This window comes from Pelophylax lessonae (assembly GCF_965119305.1).
Source record: "Pelophylax lessonae genome assembly, chromosome: 8".
Taxonomy (NCBI): domain Eukaryota; kingdom Metazoa; phylum Chordata; class Amphibia; order Anura; family Ranidae; genus Pelophylax; species Pelophylax lessonae.
This window is the reverse complement of record NC_138775.1, coordinates 174505376-174527816: the sequence shown is the minus strand read 5'-3', so window position 1 is coordinate 174527816 and position 22441 is coordinate 174505376. Positions and strand designations below refer to the sequence as shown.

The window sequence follows — 22441 nt, the reverse complement described above, 5'->3', positions numbered from 1 at the left end:
CGAAGTAGTGGAAAGAGTTGGGGAGGTCAATTATAAAGTGCATCAACCAGGTAAAAGGAAGCCAGAGCAGATATACCATATAAATCTGTGAAAGCCCTGGAAGGATAGGCTAGCCTTGACTGTGAGGTCCGTCCCTGAAACACCTAGGGGTACTGAGTTCCCTCTGGTCCCTGAGGTCACGATTCCAGACCCCCCTGTCTTATTCTCAAAAACAAGAAGCTAGAGAGTTCCTGATAAGGAAAAGAGAAAAATGTTCAGAGTTACCTGGTACGACTTCAGCGGTTTAGCATGATATATTGTTACTGAACCTGGGGTCCGTGTCAAGCTCAAACCGTACAGAATTTCCGAAGCTAGGAGAAAGGACGCTATTGATTAAGTAAAAAGTATGCTGGAGCTAGATGTCATTGAGGAATCCAATAGTGACTGGTCCAGCCCCATCATTTTAGTCCCAAAACCGGATAGTACTTGGAGTTCAATGACTTCAGAAAGCTTAATGCAGTGACAAAAGTTTGACACGTACCCAATGCTCAGGGTTGACAAACTTAGACCGACTTGGCAAAGCCTGCTACCTAACTACTGAGGACTTGACCAAATGATATTGGCAAATACCCCTGACTAGTAGCACCAAAGAAAAGACTGCGTTTGTGACCCCCAGAGGGTTCGTTTCAGTACATAAAAATGCCTTTTGGGTTGCAAAATGCCCCTGCGAAATTTCAGAGGGCCATGGACAAAACCCTAAGACCTCACCGACAGTATGCAGCTGCCTATTTGGACGATATAGTGGTACATAGCACTGACTGGAAGTCTCACTTGCTCCCTGTCCAAGCTGTTCTGTATTCCCTCTTTAAGGAAGGTTTTACAGCAAATCTAAAAAAAATGCCATTGGTTTAGAGGAAGCCAGGTATTTGGGCTACACTATTGGTCGTGGAGTCATTAAACCTCAGTTAAACAAAGTAGAAGCCATCCAAGAATGGCCATGTCCTGCAAACAAGAAGCAGGTCAGAGCCTTTCTTGGGATTGCAGGGTACTATAGGAGGTTTATCCCAAATTTTGCAACTTCTGCCCCACTGACTGACCTTACGAAAGGGAAAGAATCGGTAATGGTGAAATGGTCCCCAATAGCAGAGGAGTCTTTCCAAGTCATAAAGAAGGCTGTTTGTGCACAGCCAGTGTTGTACTCCCCTGATTTCTCAAAGGATTTCTTGGTTCAGACAGATGTCTGATGTAGGTATTGGGGCAGTATTGTCACAGGTACACAATGGGGAAGAACACCCTGTGGTGTAACTGAGCAGAAAGCTTAATGAACACGAGAGAAAGTATGCAGTTATTGAAAAGGAATTTTGAGCTATAAAGTCGGTCTTGGATGCGCTAAGGCAGGGCTTGACAAATTTTCCTGAAATCTAGGAGCCAGCTAAAAAAGTTAGGAGCCAGTTTTTTTTTTTTTTTTTTTTTTTTTTTTTTTAAACTTAACAACCAAGCTTTATTTACACATAAATACGACTAGAACCCCACTCTCCTCTATAGCACAATTGGATGAAAACAGACTGTCTCTTTCCATCCGATGCCATCTGATCCGATCCACGGGATGGATAGAAAATAGAACCACCATCCGTCTGCTTTTGGTGGACAGGATCAGATGGCAGCAGATTACTGCTTCATAGAGGAGAATCAAGGGTCCGATCAGGTCTGCCTGAAAAACTGACAGGTGGACCTGATCAGACAGCCCGTGTGAAAGGGGCCTTTGGCTGTGGCATGGTGATGAGGAAAAAAAAGTATATATTTTATTTATATATATATATATATATATATATATATATATATATATATATATATATATATATATATATATATATATATATATATATATATATATATATATATATATATATATATATATATATATAATATATAATTTTTTTTTTTTTTTTTTTTTTTTTTTTTATAATTGGGAAAAAAAAGAATTTTTATTTTTTTTAATAATTAAAAAATTAAATAAATAATAACCACACTCCCTGTCAAAGGTAACTAACTGGACAGGGAGATGGTAATGAATTGAGAACAAAAAGGCAGTGGAAACAGTCATTACAACAGTCATTACTCCCCGGCCTCCACAAGAGGGCACCAGTTCCCCATTGGAGCCTGTCATCTCAAGTAGGCCGAAAAGCCGGGGCCTCAATTTTCGGACGGCCCGGAAGTTCGTGCACTCTGTGCGCGGAAGTCCGGGCAAAAATGACAGGACACCTTCTGCAGGGCACCCCCAGGCGCCAGGTCGCTAATTCTAGTCGCAAATGCGACCTGGCGCCCGGGGATTGTCGAGCCCTGCGCTAAGGTACTATCTGTTAGGGCACCAGTTTGATTTGATAACTGACCATGCTCCTCTAAAATGGATGGCCCAAAAGAAGGCGACTAATAGATGGGTGAACCAGTGGTTTTTGGCTCTACTAGATTACTGTAAAACACAGGCCAGGTGTTGAGATGGGGAATGTAGATGCCCTGTCCCGTGTCCACTCCTGTTGGGCCACAGGTGTTCCAACCCTGGGGTTGAAACAAGGCGGGAGGGGATATTTTGCAGAGCGTCCCAGAGAGAGCTGGGAAAAGTCCAGTTTTGGGGTTTTATACATTCCCCAGGCACCTCTCATACACATTTAGGGATCTCTGATCCATGATCCAGTTCGGATCTTGGTCCTCTTCCCCAGGCCAATTTAAACTCACCTGCCTGCCTGCCTGCCAACGTTGGGGCATGCGCCTAATGAGACTACGGATGGTGTCCCAGATCTGGACCAGGGCATCACTGAGCTCCTAAACAGACTGAGGTGCAACCTGGTGGCGTCAGATGGACTGAAACATAATGTCCCAGAGGTGTTCTATTGGATTTAGATCAGACGAGCATGGTATCAATTACTTCATCCTCCAGGAACTGGCTGCATACTCTCACCAAGCATTGTCTTGCACCAGAAGGAACCCAGGACCCACTGCACCAGCGTAGGGTCTGACAATGGGTTCAAGGATTTTATTCTGATACCTAATGGCAGTCAGGATGCCATTTTCTAGCTTGTGGATGTCTGTACGTCTGCCTCCCCAGGCCATCACTGATCAACCACCAAAACCGGTCATGCTGAACGATGTTGCAAGCAACATAACTTTCTCCAAGGCTTCTCCAGACCCATTCACGTCTGTCACATGTGCTCAGGGTGATCCTGCTCTCATCTGTGAAAAGCACGGTGTGCCAGTGGCGGACCAGCCAATTCTGGTGTTCAATAGCAAATGCCAATCGAGCTACACGGTGCCAGGCAGTGAGCACAGGGCCAACTAGATGGCTTAGGGCCTGTGGAAGTCTGTTTTTGATTGTTTAGTCGTAGACATTCACACTAGTGGCCTGCTGGAGGTCATTTTGTAGGTCTCTGGCAGTGCTCATCCTGTTCCTCCTTGCACAAAAGAGCAGATACCGGTCCTGTTGTGATGGGCTTAGGACCTTCTACAACCCTGTCCAGCTCTCTCCTACAGTAACTGCCTGTCTCCTGGAATCTCCTCCATGCTCTTAAGACTGTGCTGGGCGATGCAGCAAACCTGGCAATGGCACGTATTGATGTGCCATTCTGGAGGGGTTGGACTGCCTTTGCAACCTCTATAGCAGGGGTCTTCAAACTATGGCCCTCCAGATGTTCAGGAACTACAACTCCCATCATGCCTAGTCATGTATGTGAATGTCAGAGTTTTACAATGCCTCATGGGATGTGTAGTTCCGCAACAGCTGCAGGGCCGTAGTTTGAGGATCCCTGCTCTATAGGGTCCAGGTATCGTCTCATGCTACTAGTAGTGACACTGACCCTAGCCAAATGCAAAACTAGTGAAAAACAGTCAGAAAAGATTTTGGACCTTGGTGACCCCATTACTGTATCCCTTGGTTCAGATACTTACTATGTATTATTTTTGTACATTGTTGACATTTTTTTGATGCCAATTTGCATCCTTGATTTTAATGATTGATCATTTTGATAATAAAACTATACCTTTTTAACTGCTTTGTCTACATTTATCTATATTTTGCCATATAGATCCCTGCCTCCAAAGTCCCATGTTTGGCGGTTCTATCACTGTATGCTTCCCCTTATAGGGGCTAATCTGTGGATTAGTACAGATGAACACCCTTTTTCTTGCAATAATTTTTATTGTGTTTACATAAGAACAAACAATGAGATAAGGAGAAGAACAATAACCTAGTCCATGTAACTGAATGACAAGCAGCATAAGGTTTGAGGTATGCATACATCAACGAACAGTCACACAGTAGAAATGAAGCATCCGTAATGAAATACAATTTGATCGTAGTAGCAAAGCCCATCCTATCCAGGCACCCCATCTGGGAGCAAACTGTGCCACGGGGAGGATGACAGCATAGCCAGCATCTATTTAGCATGTATCAAAATGTTATTAAAGCATAGGGGTACATCAATGGGAGTCTAGAAAGTAGAACAAGATAAATAGGACAGAAGGGGTGAAAGGTGGGTAAAAGGAACCTCCAAAATAGTAGGAGGCAATGGGGGAAAAGAGAAAGAAAAGAACGACAAGAAGGTCACGTCAGAGGTTCCCATCAGCAGGTGTCAAGTGGCCCGGGTAAAGGGGAATGTTAGAGTATATTGCCCACGGCTCCCAAACTGCTACAAAAATGTGTTCCCTGTCAAGCAAAATGCCCGCTAATTTCTCCTGAGACATAACCCAGGAGATTTTCCGTTTTGCCGCAGTGAGGGAAATAGTGTCTCGCTTCCAGGATCTAGCGAGTGTCATCTTGGCACCAAGAAGGATAAAAAAAAGCAATCTGGACATGTGTTTGGGGGCGTGAGCAATAGGATAATTAAGTAAAGCTATCTTGGGGTCCCGTGGAATAGCCAGACCAGAAATCTTCCTCAAAAGGTGGAAGATCTTATTCCAGAAGGACCTGATATGTGGACAGGACCACCAGGTATGATACATAGAGCCCGTCATCCCACAATTACGGAAGCACAATGGGGAGGTATTAGGAAACATCGCAGCCAATCTGGCCGGGACTCTATACCATCTGGTAAGAACTTTTACATTGGCTTCTATCAGGGAGATATTCAAGACGCCTTTAAATGAGCGGCGAAAACATTGTGTCCAAGTGTCCAATGGGAGCGACTCGCCTAGATCAGATTCCCAGGAAATCGCATATGAGGGTTTGGCCCTAGTCGATGCCAGGGAAGCGTAGATGATGGAAATGCCACCTCTCTGATCCAGTATATTAGAGCACCAATTCTCATACGGGGTGAGTGTGGGGGATTCCGGTTTGTCAGCCAAATGGAGTGTAGAAAGTGAAGAATCTGTGAGTGTCGGAATAATTCTGAAGGGGGCATCTTCAAGATCTTCTTACAGTGCCCTAAATTGAGGGGACCTAATCTGTTGAAGAAATGTCCGATTCTGAATAAACCCTTGTTGAGCCACCATTTAAAGGCCTTTATATCCATCCCAGGAGGGAAATCGGGGTTGTTAAATAAATGAGTTAGAGGTTTCAAATCTGATGTGATTTTGGGGAGCTTATATAATGCGTCGCAAAGAGATACAGAGTGAGATAACGTCGGGGCAAGAATAGGAGGTCTGTTTTTGGGTTTACACCATAGAAGATAGTCGATTGTGTGGCGGGGGACTGCCTGCCGCTCAATATGGACCCAATCGGGCTTAGGACCCCTAGAATAAACCATAGATATTTGTGAAAGCTGTGAGGCCTGGTAGTACCACCACAGACAGGGAAGGCCCAACCCGCCGTCCTCTTTCCTGCGAAACAAGATGGATTTAGGGCAACGATGCCCTTTGTTGCCCCAAACATAGCGAACAATTTTAGACTGTAATTTAGATAGTTGCGATTTAGTAAGAGGGATGGGAAGTGATCTAAAGAGATATAAGATGCGTGGTAACAGGGTCATTTTGACCGTATTAATTCTCCCTATCCATGAGAGCTCTAGTTTAGACCAGGTGTTAAGATCGTCCTCCAGTTTTTTAAAGGTGCCCGGATAATTGACCGAGTAAAGTTTATCAATGGAATTTGGAAGTTTTAACGCCAAGGTAAGGAATGAAATTAGGGTTCCATTGGAAGGGGAAGTAAGACCGAAGGTTATCTAGGAGAAGGCGGGGGGGGGCAGAAATGTTCAGTGCGGTAGATTTGGGAATATTGACCTGGAGGCCTGAAATCTGACCAAATTCCTGAAGAAGTTTGAGAATGTTAGGAGTGGAGATAAGTGGAGAGGTAACAAACAATAAAAGGTCATCGGCAAATAAGGCACATTTATGTTCAAGGGACCCACAAGAAACCCCTTTAATGTCTGGATGATTCCGGATGGAAATAGCCAGAGTCTCAATCGCGATATCAAAGATTATTGGGGAAAGCGGACATCCTTGTCTAGTACCTTTGCAAATAGGGAACTGCGACGAGTATTGGCCTGCTATCCTTATCTGGTCTGAAGGAGTGGAGTATAGGGAGCGGAGCAATCCCTGGAAATTGGGGCCGAAACCCCATCTCTTCAGAACTTCAAATATATAGGGCCACAAGACTGAGTCGAAGGCTTTACAAAGGTCAATTGAAAGGAGATAACCTTCCTGTTTGGTATTTCCAGACCATTGAGAATTCAGTAGGGAGATAATATCTATTGCCCGTCGTACCTGATCCGTGCCTTGGCGACCAGGTATAAAGCCCGCCTGATCCATATGGATATAGTTGGCAATAAAGGAGGACATTCTGTTGGCCAATACTTTGGTAAGGATCTTGAGATCGTTGTTAATTAAGGAGATGGGGCGATAGTTAGCAACATCGCTCGAGTCTTTGCCTGGTTTTGGGATAAGCGAAATGGTGGCTGAGTTCAGGTCGGGGCCTAAGTTGTGGCCTTCACGGAGAGAATTGAAAAAAGCGCCATATATGGGGCGAGGATGGTGCCAAATTTTTTATAATATAGGTTGGGGAAACCGTCAGGTCCAGGGGCTGAGGTAAGTTTCAGGGATTTAAAGACTCTGTATTTCGTCCACAGAGAGGTTTCTCCATGAAGTTGGAATGTTCCGCGGTTAAGGGAGATCAACATTGTTCAAAAAGCCGTCTAGGTTTGTGGGAGTCGTCTCAGGGGCCGAGTAGAGTCTGGAATAGAAGTCTTGGAAAGTTGCCATCACTTTCTGAGGATGTTGGGATAGGTTGCCTTGTGTGGTCCGAATTTTAGGTATGGATGTGGCGTGGAATCTGGGGGTCAGTTTGGCAGCTAATCTAGGGCCTATCTTGTCTTTGTGTAAGTATAAGCGGGTACCCGTCCACCGAAGATACTTTTCAGCTTCAGTCGTGAGCGCTAAGTTTAGAGCTAGGCGGGACGAGTCCAAGCTAGCGAGAGAGTCTGCAGAGGGGTTAGCTTTATGTTGTTTAGAGGCAGCGAGAAAAGCATTAGTCAAGGCAGCTACGTGCTGCTTGCGTTCACGTTTGAGCTGAGAAGATATTTGGATGAGTTTCCCCCGGATCGTCGGCTTATGAGCAGCCCACAGGGATTCGGGTGAGATATCTCCCGTATCATTGTTACTAAAGTACTCTAATAGAGAGTTAGTGATGAGTGTACATCGGGCGGGATCGTTAAGGATGGAATCATTAAGGCGCCATCGGAACACTCGGTCAGAAAGTGGCGTTCTAGTGAGAATAAGTTGAACCATCGCGTGGTCCGAGAGCGCAGTCTCCCTAATTTTAGATTTCAATGCAAGAGGAATCATGGATGTCTTGATGAAAATGTGGTCAATTCTGGAGTAGATGCGATGTGGGGCTGAAAAATGTGTATAGTCTTTCGTTTTCGGATTAAGTTCCCTCCAAATATCCACGAGATCAGAGGCGTATAGGGAGCGAGCTATTGTGGTGCTTTGTTTGGGCAGGCGTTTAATTCGGGAGGTACCTGGCTGGGAATGATCTACAGAGCGATCAAGGGCGATATTGGAATCTCCTCCCACCACCACAAAACCATCAAAAAGGGGCGTGAGCTTGTGAAGCATAGCGGCAAAAAATGTTGCCTGTCCCTTATTCGGAGCATAATAGGATATAAAAGTATAGGTAGCATTGTCTATGGTACCAGTTACAAGAATATAGCGACCGTCAGGATCAACAACTGTTTTGGTCTATGAGAAAGCTATATGTCTGGCAATGCATACAGCCACTCCTTTCGTTTTGTTATCAGCATTGGCTAAAAAGAATTTATCATATTTGTGGTGTAGGAAAGAGGGACGATAGCTTTTGGGGAAATGTGTTTCCTGCAGTAGCGCCACATCTATGCGCTGGGAGTGGTATAGCTGAAAGAGTTTCCGTCGTTTGACGGGTGAATTAAGACCCTGATGGTTGTGAGATGTTATTGATAGATGGGGAGGTGTAAGCGTGGCAGTCATACTGGATCAGAGAGGGGAATTGCCCCCCAAAGCGCTCGAAAACTTACCAAGGACAAGGAGTGTTGGGTTCCAAGTGTAGAGGTCAGCAGGTCTGTGCTTCAGCAAGACGGGACTACCCGGACATCGTGCAAAATGGGAACGTCGTCGGTGACAAGTAGAACTGATTGGGAAGCAAAGGAAGAGAGAGAGCACATGAGAGGGGGAAAAGAAATGACACGCAGAAGAGGGTGCGTAACAATTCCCATAGACAGTAGCCGTCATAATTAAAATGAAGGCATAAAACATGAAAGACATGAACAAAAATACATACAAAGACAACAAGAAAAAGGAAGAACGAGTACCACAAGCCCATCTGAGCTTGAGAAGTCGCTTCCGATCCCCTCCGGGGGCACCCCTCCGGGGCTCCCGACGAGGAAAACATTAAGCTGTCCAAGAGTAGAAAGCAATATCCACTCAGACAGGGTGAGGCACAATAAAACCACCTCAGCCACACTGTAGGAGCTAGTGTGAGAGGGAGGGTAAAAAATGAACCTCCCCCCCCCCCCCCCAATCAAACAATCGGTAGGAACTTAAAAAGCAATTCAATAAACCATAACAAGTCGGTGCTAGAAAAAAAGAGTAAAACGAAGATCAGGCAATAGCATATGAGAACATCCAGCTGGCATCGGAGTATGGACCCCCCCATCCGGAGCCAAAGTAGGGTGGACCGGAAAGGAGGAGAGGGTGGGGGGAGAACAGGGAGAGGGCTAGGAGAGGGGTAGGAAGAGGAGGGGAGCCGGGGGGGGGGGGAAGGGAGAGGGAAAACCATGTGGGGGAGGAGTGAGGGGTCCTCTCCATGAGAAGAATGGCCCCAAATATCTGGGAATAAGTGATGTCCACATCCAGTGTCACTCAGCAGAACAAAATAGATAAAAGGATAAAATCAGGATCCCAAAAAACAGGCTGGAAGGCCCGCGGGAAAAGGCCATGATGGCCAAGGAAGAAAAAGGAGGCAGAGCGGAGGACCGCCCATAGAGTTCCGTTTAAGGTGGTCTGGATTCTCTAGAACGCTTGGACTGTTGCTTGGTCCACAATGGAGTTAGAGGGCTGGGAGGAGAAGGGCATTTGGAGCCAGATGGGCCTCTGTGTTGACTTGGTGGTAGCTGATCATGGGAGATAAGGCCCAGTTGGAGTAGAATCCTTTCACCATCTGGGAAGGAGGAAAAACCATAGGACTTGTTGCGGTAAGAAAAGTTTAGTCTGAAAGGAAATGACCAGCGATAGGTGATATTCTTTTGAGTAAGAGCTAAAAGCAGCGGTTTAAGAGATCTCCGCTTCTGAATGGTGTAGGGGGATAAATCCGCAAAAACCTGGATCTGGGCACCTTGTGTGGAGAGCTGGTCCGCATTGCGTGTAAGTCTCATGACCTCCTCCTTGACCGAATAGAAGTGAGGCTTAACAACAATGTCCCGAGGAAGACCATCAGCACGTGGTGACTGGCGGGCTCTATGGGCCCTGTCTAATTCCAGGCGGTTGTCAGTGATATCTGGAATGAGCTCCTTTAAGAATGTGCGAACAGCGGATTGAACATCCTTAATGGATTCAGGGAGCCCCCTGATGCGAAAGTTATAGCGTCTAGATCTATTTTCTAAATCATCAAGTTTAGCTGTGGCAATATCAAGCTGGTCTTGTAATTCCTGGATGCGGGATGAATTCTGATTCATCCTGGCTATGGTCTGGTCAGTCTTTTGTTCCACTAAGTCAATCCGGGATCCCAGGTGGAGGATATCCTGGTGGATAGAGGTGGTGATCTGTGTGGCAGTATGTGCTAGTCCCCTCTCCAGCATCTTAGAGAAGGAAGCCATCAGGGAGGCAAAATCAGTGGGGCAGGGGAAAAGATCCTGTGCAGCAGCTCCGTGGGTGTCAGGGCTGTGGGAACAGTCTCCCATAGGGGATAGTGCAAAGTCTCCCAGGGTTCTCTCCAGGAGGGACTCAGTGGATGCAGGGGAGGGATATGGCTGATCCCCAGTACTCACTGTGGTGAGGAGAGGCGTGCAGTGGAGGGGGTCTGCTTGATCCTGATCTGCTATGGATTCGGCCGCTTCTGCGGCATTACCCACGCTGCGGGGATGTGGCGCCGCCATGTTGAGGCTTCCAGGGGTCCGCAGGCCAGGCTCTATTTGGGACATTATGTCCCTCCGTGTCGGAATTCCAGTCATCCGGGCCGGCGCAGCGGGGTTCCGGTAACCGCTGACAGTGCGGGGGCGGCGAGCCGAGCTGTGAAGGGAGCCTACCAGGGCTGATATGGCTGAGGTGGCGTGGAGTCCCGAGATCAAGCGGCCATCTCGGAACAGACGCGCATGCGCCAGATGAACACCCTTTTACATTTTCTCCTATATTCAATTAGGAATGTGGCAGTGATTATTGGCTGAAGGTGAACCAGTGTCGGCATTTTATTATTCTATAGTCAGAAAAGATGAGTAGGGGAAAAAACTGTCAGTGGCCACCACTTGTAAAACCATTTCTGTTTTGGAGGTTGTCTCATTGTTGCCCATCTAGTTGCACCAGTTAATTTCATTAACACCAAAGCATCTGAAACTGATGAACAACCCTCTCGGCTACCTAACTGACCAGATCAATATCCCAGGAGTTTAATTGGCTTGAGGATTGACTTGACTTTGACTCTGATTAAAAAGTGTTTGTTATTTTTGAGCAGTGTATATGTATGTGTGTGGATCAGTGATCGACCAATATCGTTTTTTTTTTAATGCCCATACCGATATTTTGGTCATCGGCTATCGGTATTGGCCGATTATTTTCGGGCTTTATAAAAAGTTTTTTTTTTTTTTTTTTTTCACAGGTACTCTTGGGGAGGGATCTGGGGGTCTAAAAGACTCAAAACCCCTCCTCTGCACTTAAAAGCATTCAAAACTCCAAGTTTGGCTGTTTTGAATGCTGTCTTTTTTTTTTTTTTTTAATTTGGCGCAGAGTACCCGGAACTGATGTCATGACATCATTTCCGGGTTTTTTACATGTAGACCGGTCAGAGCCGAATGTGACCCTGTCAAATCTACTAACTCCTCCAAGAGCTACAACCCCACCCCCCAAAAAAAAAAAAAAAAAAAATATTCTGGTAAGCCAGCTCCTTGGAAGAGTGCATCTCCTGTGTCCTCTGCAGCTCTTACTGCTTTCTTGCTCTGACCTCAACAACATTAAATAGTAGTGAAGTGGAGGTCTGCTGTAAGAACCAGTGGTTATTCCTAATCAGAGGACATTGGTAGTGCATGGAGTTGTGTAAGTACTTGCAGATGTTTGTGTTTTTTTTTTTTTTTTTTTCTAGAGGGAGCTGCTGAATTTTTTTATTTTGTTTGTGTTTGAGTCAGCAGGTGATGTGTGAGATAAAGTTTCTCAGTACTTGTAAGTGTAATAGGCATTTGAACTGTCATAAGGTAGTTTTTTCACGTCTGTTGTATCAGTATGCAGATCATTTTGCTGCACCGTCACTATACCCACCAGTCCCACCTGACCTTCCAGAGAACCCTCCACTACCAGAGCTGGATGATGACTATGATATGGATGTGTCAAGCCGAGAAGAGTCAGAGTATGAAAGTGGAGATGATGAAGAAAAGGATAGGTAGGTCTTGGGTGTAATGAAAGAACATTTCATAAGCTATAAGCCGATAAAGAATATAACATTTTGATACTAAGTAGGACATGGTAGCAACATTGTAGTTTTCCAGTACACCCTGTCAATATTCTGACCCTCATTAGTGGTCAGTTAGGAATGTCCTTTTTCTAAATATTGTCAAATTCTTGCAGTTGCAATATTCAGAACTTATTGACAATTGTATTTTTCTATTGAAACGTGAAACTCTCCCTACCTGTCAAATTTGCTAATCCAGAGTAGCTGTTGGTGAATTTGGGCTGGGCAGGTATCTTAATTTGTAATCAGGCCAAGTCCAGGTCATGTAATTTTTCATACAAATGTTGTTTTTTTTTTTTCCTTTTTTGAAGTCTCAGTAAAATGAATCTGGCTGTATATTAGCATACACAGCTGTTGGTAGTTACTCATCTTTAACTGCATTTGGGGCTGGTGAGTTCCTTTTTAAAGCTGCACTCTGGGAAACTTAAAAGTTCTCCCCTGCAATGTTGCTGCATCTGCACTGCAAGGGTTAACTGTTTGTGTCTGGGAGGAACAGGTAAAGTTTCTGCTCCTGCAGACTGGTCCCTGCAGACTGTTTTCCCCTGTAGGTCCTCTGACATCATCAAGACCAATGCAGGAACCTTAGTCAGCCCTGCCCAGTGTCTTTTGTTAAACTTTCTAACCATTCCTACTCACAGATCTACACAATTTTAAATTGTATGTTCGCTGCCAAAAAGAAAGCAAATAAATTCCTTGCATAAGCGTATTTACACGTTTGCAGTCACATATACATGCTTATTCATTTTTTTTCCATGTGAATGAGAACATCTAAAAACTGTAGTTGTAAAGTAGGTGTTACCTCAGTTTGGCTGCAAAAGTGGAATCGCACTAGGCCATCTTCACACTTGAGCGTTTTGTAGCTCGAAGCTCAACAAGCAAAAACCTATTGTTTTCCATAACCCTTGTTCGCATCTAAGCGTCCTGTTGCTTGTACCAAAATGCCTGTCCCGTAAAAAAGTACGAGCTACTTTTCAAGCAGAATTGAGCATTTTTATCCCCATAGACGTCAATGAAAACTCCTAAAAAAAAAGCTTTTTTTCTAACATTTTTTTTAAGTGTTTTTGTCACGCTTTTTCTACTCAAACAGCAGTTCCCGACACATTTTAGTTGAAAAACGCTTGAATAAACATCCAACAAAAGCTGCAAAAACATGCAGTTCTGCTCCAAAAATGCTTAAAAATGTGATGCTGTGATGTAGCCATGGGGTTTGTATATGCTCTTAACCATCAGGGTCAGGAACGTTAGCTTTTGGGGGGGGGGGGGGGGAAGTGACAGTTGTTTTTAACTAAATCCATTGATTTAAAATTGACAGTTCCATGTCTAAATAAACATTTGTATCCTTGTGTTAAAGTATTACGAATCAAGCCTTTTGCAAAGTGTGTGAGAGTATATGTAGGTGCCTTTTTAGATTGCCAAAAATCAAAGTTGGTAATCACTGCTCATTAATGGGAATGTTTTTTAGATGGGAAATCTGATTTCATGTAGTATTAATGAGAAAAAAAAAAATAAAAACCTAGGTTGAGTGGCTAGAATTGCATGGTAAGTTTTCAAATTTGCAGCCTGTTTATAATGCCTGATTTGTTCTTTTGAAATACTCAGGGTTGCTCGTCTAAAAGAATTGGCAGACATGCTGCCCAAGAGACCAAGTCAGAAGAAACAATCTCGTCCTCGAAAAAAGATGAAGATTAAGGACCTTATAGGCATGCCTGCGGCACCCCAGTGAGTCCCAGAAGCATGTACTGTATACTAGGAGTGTGACGATAGAAGGAATTTATAAACGTATAAAATTACCAGACGTGTACACTGTCAAAACTGTGTGTTAGGGAATTAGCCAGAGCAACAATACACTTTATTGATGTCATTTTTCAGTCAGTATGAATTTATCTGTTAGGCTTGATTGAACTTTTGCCATTGCCCATTACGTGGCTGAAGTCGCCACACAGAAAGGAAATTCTAGACAAGATAGCTATGTAATGTGTTAAAGTTTTTGTGTCAATTAATCTAATTTCTTGTCTTTTTCAGACATGCACATGCACCGCTGTTACCGTCTGAGGTGTTTGAACAGCCGTGTATTGTAGGTCCTAAAAAAATGGAATTCCACATTCCTGCAGATGTACCTGCTGCTGCTGATGGTAAGCTTGATATAAATAAACAAACCCATTCCCTTGCGCACACCAATGTATTCAGTGTGACAAATCAAGTAAAGTGCTGCTGCTGAAATTTAGGAGTGCACCACTCACTCCTGTGAGGTAAAATATTTTAAAAATAAAAGTGATCATGCGCCCCACCCCTATAAAAAAAAAAAAACACAGACAATTCTATATTTGTGTGAATTTACAAGTCCAACTGTATAACAAACTCCATATATTATCCCACCATTAGGAAGGTGCTGCGCTAGAAACAAAGTGAGTAGATTTCAGTCCTATGAAACGGTAAATCCATCTATCCACCAGGGTCAGCTGTTAGGGCAATTAGGTGCTCCCACCACCAGATCACCTCCAACCACACTGCCTCTTACCATCCTGATGTTAATGCAAAGCATCCAAATCCCAGGCTAATCCCGTATTCAGATCCACACCCAGGGATGGTTCAGGTTCAAACAGGCTCTCAGGGGAAGATCACACAAAATCCCCAGACTCCGAGTCCGGTCCCCAGGGAAGAGGTGTCAGGAGACCCCAAGAATATAAGAACACTCAGAGTAGTATGTAAGGATTAAAGGTCAAGAAATGTTATTAAGCTGTTACTCGCATAACAAATGCAGAACAGGGAGGGTCAGTAATCTGTGTGTAGTTCGGTTTCCCACCGACAAAATGGCCGATGCGTCCTCGGCGAGATGACGTCACACCCTCCAGTCCCGCCCAACATAGCGTTTAGTCAGCAAATGACTCGATTCCTAGAGGCCAGTAATTCATTACAATCTCTACTGCCAGCATCCATCAATGCATGATCTAACGCTTGAGGGTTAAAACCTTTTTCACAAAAGCGTGATTTCAAAACTTCCGATTCACTCAAAAAGTCATCATAATTTGTACAGTTTTTCCGTAACCGGAGAACTGACTTTTAGGAACCGGCTTGAGCCAAGACGGATGGTGGCAGCTAGAGACCTCAATGTACCCATTTCTATCCGTCTCCTTAAAGAATGTAGAAGTCAGCATAGAATTTCCATCAACTTTGATTTTCAAATCCAGATAATGTACCTCCTTCTCGCTAGCCTCCTATTGTAAATGGATGCCCCTATTGTCATTAAACTCTAAAAATAACTCCTGCAGGGATTCCATACTCCCCTCCCACAGAAGGAGTCTATGTACCTCCTCCAAAAAAAGTAGCTGTGGTCTGGGGTTACCATATACGACATCCTCCTCCCATTTGGGCATAAATACGTTTGCCATACTTGGGGCGAACTTAGCCCCATAGCTACACCCTTACTTTGCAAGTAGTACTTCCCGTCAAACAAAAAATAGTTATGTGACATGCAGTACTCAAGCAAAGACAGTATGAATTGATGCTGTTTTGGGGGTAGGGAGGCTCCTCCCAATCGAAAATACTCCACTGCCTCACGTCCATCTGCGTGTGAAATCAGTGTAGAGTGAGGTAATATCAGCTGTTGCAAGGAGATTACCATCTCCCCACTGTATTTCACGTAAGATGTTAATTACCTGTGTGGAGTCTTTTAGATAAGAGGGAGTAGTTGCCACTAAAGGCTGTAGGAATAAATCAATATACTTCCCTGCTCTTGATGTAATGGAGTTAATTCCACCAATAATCGGCCGCCCGGGAGGATTAGTCAGACATTTATGAATTTTTGGGAGGAAATAAATAACTGCCACTCTGGACGATAATGGTATCAGGAATGCCTTTTCTTTTTTCGTAATAACGTTGTTCCTAAAACCTTCCTCAAATGAACATGTTGCCAACATCCAAAAAGGTTTTCCTGGCCACAGTCTCTCAAAACATTACGCACTTTGCCACAATAGGGATCCCAAGGGGACCATGTTCTTTGGAATAGAACAGTTTGTGGCAAATTGGCGTGGGAGCAATATGGTCAGGGAAATCTCAAAACTGGAGGCACGGTGGATCTATAGGGCGAAGACATACACTCCACATGGTATGAATGTGGAGTCAGATGTCAACGCCTTTATAGCTAATAGTTAATTTTTCTGATCGTGTGTATGTGTGTGTGTGTATGTATGTATGTGTGTGTGTATGTGTATGTGTATATGTGTGTATATATATATATATATATATATATATATATATATATATACACACAGTGGGTACGGAAAGTATTCAGACCCCCCTTAAATTTTTCACTCTGTTATATTGCAGCCATTTGCTAAAATCATTTAAGTTCATTCTTCTTCCTCATGAATGTACACATAGCACCCCATACTGACAGAAAAACACAGAATTGTTGACATTGTTGCAAATTTATTAAAGAAAAACTGAAATATCACATGGTCCTAAGTATTCAGACCCTTTGCTCAGTATTTAGTAGAAGCCCCCTTTTGATCTAATACAGCCAGGAGTCTTTTTGGGAAAGATGCAATAAGTCTTTCACACCTGGATTTGGAGATCCTCTGCCATTCCTCCTTGCAGATCCTCTCCAGTTCTGTCAGGTTGGATGGTAAACGTTGGTGGACAGCCATTTTTAGGTCTCTCAGGGCTCTGGCTGGGCCATTCAAGAACAGTCACGGAGTTGTTGTGAAGCCACTCCTTCGTTATTTTAGCTGTGTGCTTAGGGTCATTGTCTTGTTGGAAGGTAAACCTTCGGCCCAGTCTGAGGTCCAGAGCACTCTGGAGAAGGTTTTTGTCCAGGATATCCCTGTACTTGGCCGCATTCATCTTTCCCTCGATTGCAACCAGTCGTCCTGTCCCTGCAGCTGAAAAACACCCCCACAGCATGATGCTGCCACCACCATGCTCCACTGTTGGGACTGTATTGGACAGGTGATGAGCAGTGCCTGGTTTTCTCCACACATACCGCTTAGAATTAAGGCCAAAAAGTTCTATTTTGGTCTCATCAAACCAGAGAATCTTATTTCTCACCATTTTGGAGTCCTTCAGGTGTTTTTTAGCAAACTCCATGCGGGCTTTCATGTGTCTTACACTGAGGAGAGGCTTCCGTCGGGCCACTCTGCCATAAAGCCCCGACTGGTGGAGGGCTGCAGTGATGGTTGACTTTCTACAACTTTCTCCCATCTCCTGACTGCATCTCTGGAGCTCAGCCACAGTGATCTTTGGGTTCTTCTTTACCTCTCTCACCAAGGCTCTTCTCCCCACGATAGTTCAGTTTGGCCGGACGGCCAGCTCTAGGAAGGGTTCTGGTCGTCCCAACATCTTCCATTTGAGGATTATGGAGGCCACTGTGCTCTTAGGAACCTTAAGTGCAGCAGAAATCTTTTTGTAACCTTGGCCAGATCTGTGCCTTGCCACAATTCTGTTTCTGAGCTCTTCAGGCAGTTCCTTTGACCTCATGATTCTCATTTGCTCTGACATGCATTGTTATCTGGAAGGTCTTATATAGACAGGTGTGTTGCTTTCCTAATCAAGTCCAATCAGTATAATCAAACACACCTGGACTCAAATGAAGGTGTAGAACCATCTCAAGGATGATCAGAAGAAATGGAAAGCACCTGAGTTAAATATATGAGTGTCACAGCAAAGGGTCTGAATACTTAGGACCATGTGATATTTCAGTTTTTCTTTTTTAATAAATCTGCAACAATGTCAACAATTCTGTGTTTTTCTGTCAGTATGGGGTGCTATGTGTACATTCATGAGGAAGAAGAATGAACCTAAATGATTTTAGCAAATGGCTGCAATATAACAGAGTGAAAAATTTAAGGGGGTCTGAATACTTTCCGTACCCACTGTGTGTGTGTGTGTATATATATATATATTTCTCTGTCGCTCATTGACAGACACAGATTCCATCTCTTGATATCCGTAGGGTATTACTGCCCCCTACAGGAGTAGGACACTAGGCAGAAAAAAAGTTCTGGCTACACCTATGGGCAGTCCCAGGGGGTATACCCTCTCTCTCCCTGCTATAGGATGTCATTTTTTTTTTTTTTTTTTCTGCCTAGTCAGGAGTAAGGACCTAAGTTCCTTGCTGGGATCTCTGGTCCTGGCAAGTTTTTTTAGATTAATCTTTTTTTAGCTAGCTTTTTTTCTCAGAATTTTTCCTGTGAGATCTACAAGCAGTTATGCCGGATCTGGGAGACGGGCTGGATGCTGAGATCCAGTGGTCACCCCAGCCGGCCTACGAGCGCGTGCAGGCCCTAGCGCCGCGCTGGGTCGGCCGTGACATAGTCCCGCTGGACGGGGACTGGCCCGCGGGTTAAATGTCCCGCTGAGTCGCATACGACCGCAGCGTCTCTTTTGGCTGACACCCCCCCCCCCCCCCCACTGGGCGGCGAGGGGTTTTGTCTGGAGTGGCGCCCGTTCTGTTCCGGTATGGTGAGTACTTGTTTCCCCCCCTTTCCCTCATGGCTGACTCTGGGGTGGACGCGGGCCCCTCCCTGGGACGGTCGGACCCCCATTGCTCTGGGTTCCCCTCTGTTCCTCTGTGCACCCCCCTCCAGTGGTGTCCCTCAAACCCCCCACCCCTCAGGGGGGGGGTGTGTGTGGGGTGGCTGGCAGTGCGTGCAGGCCACTAAGGGGGCGGGGGTGGGGGGTCTCGACGGTGCGGACGGCTGTTGTGCGGGGGGGCTGCCTCCCTGGCTCCCCAGGGCCTACCTGCCGATCGATCGCCTGTTGGTGTTGGTGGGGGCCCCTGGGGATCCCCCTTCCCGCCGCAGCGCGTGGGGCCCCCTTTTTCTTGTAGCCCCTCGTGTAGTTCATGGCAGCGGCCATCTTGGTACACCCAGCTCGTTCTGCAGAGCTGGGCTGCAGTGGGAGTTACTGGAGGCGTGTGAGGGGGTGGAGCCCCTCCCTAGACCCGGGAAGATCGCTCCACAGGACTTCCTTTTCATGTGGACAGCGCTGAACTCTGGTGCATCGTGTGGTGAACCTTTTGGGGGTCTCTCTCTCTCTGCGGGGGTCTCTAGGCACGCTGCCTTGCCACTGGGGGGCGCTGTAGCGCTGGGTAACATTTAAAAAAATGTTTTTTTTAAATTTTTGTCATAATTTGCTGACGGGTTCCCCTGGTCTACCATGGACCCTGCTGCACATGTGTCCCCACATGATCCCCTCGAGGTGGCCGCAGGGCCCTCCGGTCCCCAGCTCACCATTGATGCACTTTCGGCGGTCCTGGAGTCATTTGTGTCCCGGGTGGAGATGGCCTGTCAGGGACGGGGGGCTAAAAAGCGACTGCCGCCTACCCCTGTCTCGTCTGATGCCTCAGATTCTGATCCTGAGCCAGTCGCTGCTGATGCGGGTCCCTCCTCTGGGGCTGCTGTCTCGCGCCCCGTCTCCTCTGATAGTGAGGATGACCTTTCTGCCTCCGCTATAGCGCAAGACAAGGCGCTGGTGGACGCACTGATTGTGTCTGTCCGGGAGACCCTAAAGCTGGAGGTTGCACCTGCGGATGCGACTGATACGGAAGTTGCCTTTGGCACTCGCAAGCCCTCCAGGGTGGCGAAGGTGTTAACTTTTCTCAAATGCTTTGACGATATCATTAAGAAGGACTGGGTCCGTCCGAAACGACCCCCTAGGATGCCCAAACGGATTGCTAGGCGCTACACGTTTGAAGAGTTCCCCCTTAAGAAATGGACGGTGCCGCCTTCGGTGGATCCGCCGGTCTCCAGGCTAAATAAGGCTACTGTTATCCCGTTAGAGGATTCCCTGTCCTTTAGGGATCCGGTTGATCGTAGCGCGGAATATGTGTCCCGCTCTATATTCTCCCTGGCGGGGTCGGCCTTTAGTGTTTACTATTGCTCTGGTTTGCCGTGACCTGAAAGGGAGAAGTCTCCCCCCTGCCGTGGCGGAGTTGCTGGACCAGATGGTGCAGGGGCTACAGTTTGTTTGTGACGCCGCGCTGGATGCTGCTCCATTGCTGGGGCGTGTGTCGTTCTCGGCGGTGGTCCTCCGGCGCATGCTATGGTGGAAGTGCTGGTCGGCGGATCAGGCTTCCAAAAAAGCCTTGACTGATGTCCCTTTTTTTCCTTTTTCTCTTTTGTTTGGTGCTACCTTGGATGAGATTATCAAGGGTCTCACTGGGGGCAAGAGCACTTTTCTCCTACAGGCTGCCAAGGGTAAGGAACCTCGTCGCAGACGGGGACCTTCCTTTTCAGCTCACAAGAAGTTTTTTCGTTCCTCCGGGGCGGGTGACAAGACGAAGCCCTCCAAGGCCCCCGGGGGGTTTCAAGAGACCCTGGTCTGGTAAGCAAAATTCCGGTCCTTCCAGGCCTGAGGATAAGTCCGCTTCGACCTGAAGGTGCGCCCCCACCCATATCAGGGGTGGGGGGGGGGCGTCTTCGCCGGTTCCCGGACCCGTGGCTCTCCAGGCTTCAGGACAAATGGGTTCACAAGGTCATACGGTTGGGATACAAGATCGAGGTTCGAGCGTGAGAGCAATATGGTCAGGGAAATCTCAAAACTGGAGGCACGGTGGATCTATAGGGCAAAGACATACACTCTACATGGCATGAATGTGAAGTCGGATGTCAACGCCTTTATAGCGAATAGTTAATTTTTCTGATCGTGTGTGTGTGTGTGTGTGTGTGTGTGTGTGTGTGTGTATATATGTATGTGTATGTGTTTTTTTTCTCTGTCGCTCATTGACAGACACAGATTCCATCTCTTGATATCCGTAGGGTATTACTGCCCCCTACAGGAGTAGGACACTAGGCAGAAAAAAAGTTCTGGCTACACCTATGGGCAGTCCCAGGGGGTATACCCTCTCTCTCCCTGCTATAGGATGTCAGTTTTTTTTTTTCGGCCTAGTCAGGAGTAAGGACCGAAGTTCCTTGCTGGGATCTCTGGTCCTGGCAAGTTTTTTTAGATTAATCTTTTTTTAGCTAGCTTTTTTTCTCGGAATTGTTCCTGTGAGATCTACAAGCAATTATGCCGGATCTGGGAGACGGGCTGGATGCTGAGATCCAGTGGTCACCCCAGCCGGCCTACGAGCGCGTGCAGGCCCTAGCTCCACGCTGGATCGGCCGCGACATAGTCCCGCTGGACGGGGACTGGCCCGTGGGTTAAACGTCCCGCCGAGTCGCATACGACCGCAGCGTCTCTTTTGGCTGACATCCCCTTCAAGCTTCAAGACAAATGGGTTCACAAGGTCATACGGTTGGGATACAAGATCGAGTTTCGAGCGTGGGAGCAATATGGTCAGGGAAATCTCAAAACTGGAGGCATGGTGGATCTATAGGGCAAAGACATACACTCCACATGGTATGAATGTGGAGTCGGATGTCAACGCCTTTATAGCTAATGTTGATTTTTCTGATCATGTATGTATGTATGTATGTGTATATATATGTGTATATATGTGTGTATGTGTATATATATATATATATATATAATTTTTTTTATTATTTTTTTTTTTTTTTTTTTGTATCCTCATTTTTTTTATCTGGGTTTTATGTTTATTAATTGAGGTTTTTTTTTTTTTTTTTTTTGTATATCTATTTTTTTGAATATTTGAGTATTGTTTTTTGTTTTGCTATGCGTTATATTAATTATGTAAGTGCAGTATCGGTTTTCTTCCTGCTTGCCTTATAATATCCCTCTTTTCAAATGCATTAAATTGCTTTTATCCTGGTCGTTACTGATTAACACTGGACTTTTTTGGAAGAATACACTTTTCCTGCTGTAATATTTAGCTTCTTTACTGAGCTAGATTTTGGGGTTATGTGGCTGTTTTCTTCCGGTCTGGATGCTGATGCATCCGCCGGATGTCACTTTCCCCAGTTAATTATGCCGCTTGCTCCTGATGCTATATAAAGATCGCGATGTTGTCCACCGAACACGCCTCTGATGAGTCATTTGCTGACGAAACACCTCGTCGGGCGGGACTGGAGGGTGTGACGGCATCGCACCGAGGACGCGCGGCTATTTTGTCAGTGGGAAACCAAACTACACATAGATTACTTACCCTGCTCTGCACCTGACTTTCTAAATCCGTTTCATGTTTTTATCCTACATATGTGCAGCTGCTGGTAGTATTGAAAGTGATTTTTTTTTTTTTTTATTAATAGTTTTGTTAGTGGATCCAAGCGCAGCTTTTTCTTTGTTTAATATGATCCCACCATTCCAAGAAAAAAATCAGTAATCCAAGAAACAAACAAACTTAGGGACCTTTTACACGAACGATCCAATCAGATCCGCCTGTCAGTTTTTCAGGTGGACCTGATCGGATGTTCCATGCATCCATATGGGGCAGCGGATGTCAGCTGACAACCCGCT

At 45.7% G+C, this 22441-nt stretch overlaps 1 protein-coding gene across 1 annotated transcript in view; it reads left to right on the top strand.

The window, feature by feature from the left end:
• Window positions 1–22441, top strand: part of LOC309562405 (RNA-binding region-containing protein 3-like) — a 205646-nt gene that overhangs the window by 37899 nt on the left and 145306 nt on the right. The window contains exons 7-9 of the mRNA XM_082266608.1: window positions 11862–12019; window positions 13688–13807; window positions 14111–14220. Coding sequence (XP_082122734.1) covers window positions 11862–12019; window positions 13688–13807; window positions 14111–14220 — 388 coding nt within the window. The remainder of the gene's footprint in view (window positions 1–11861; window positions 12020–13687; window positions 13808–14110; window positions 14221–22441) is intronic.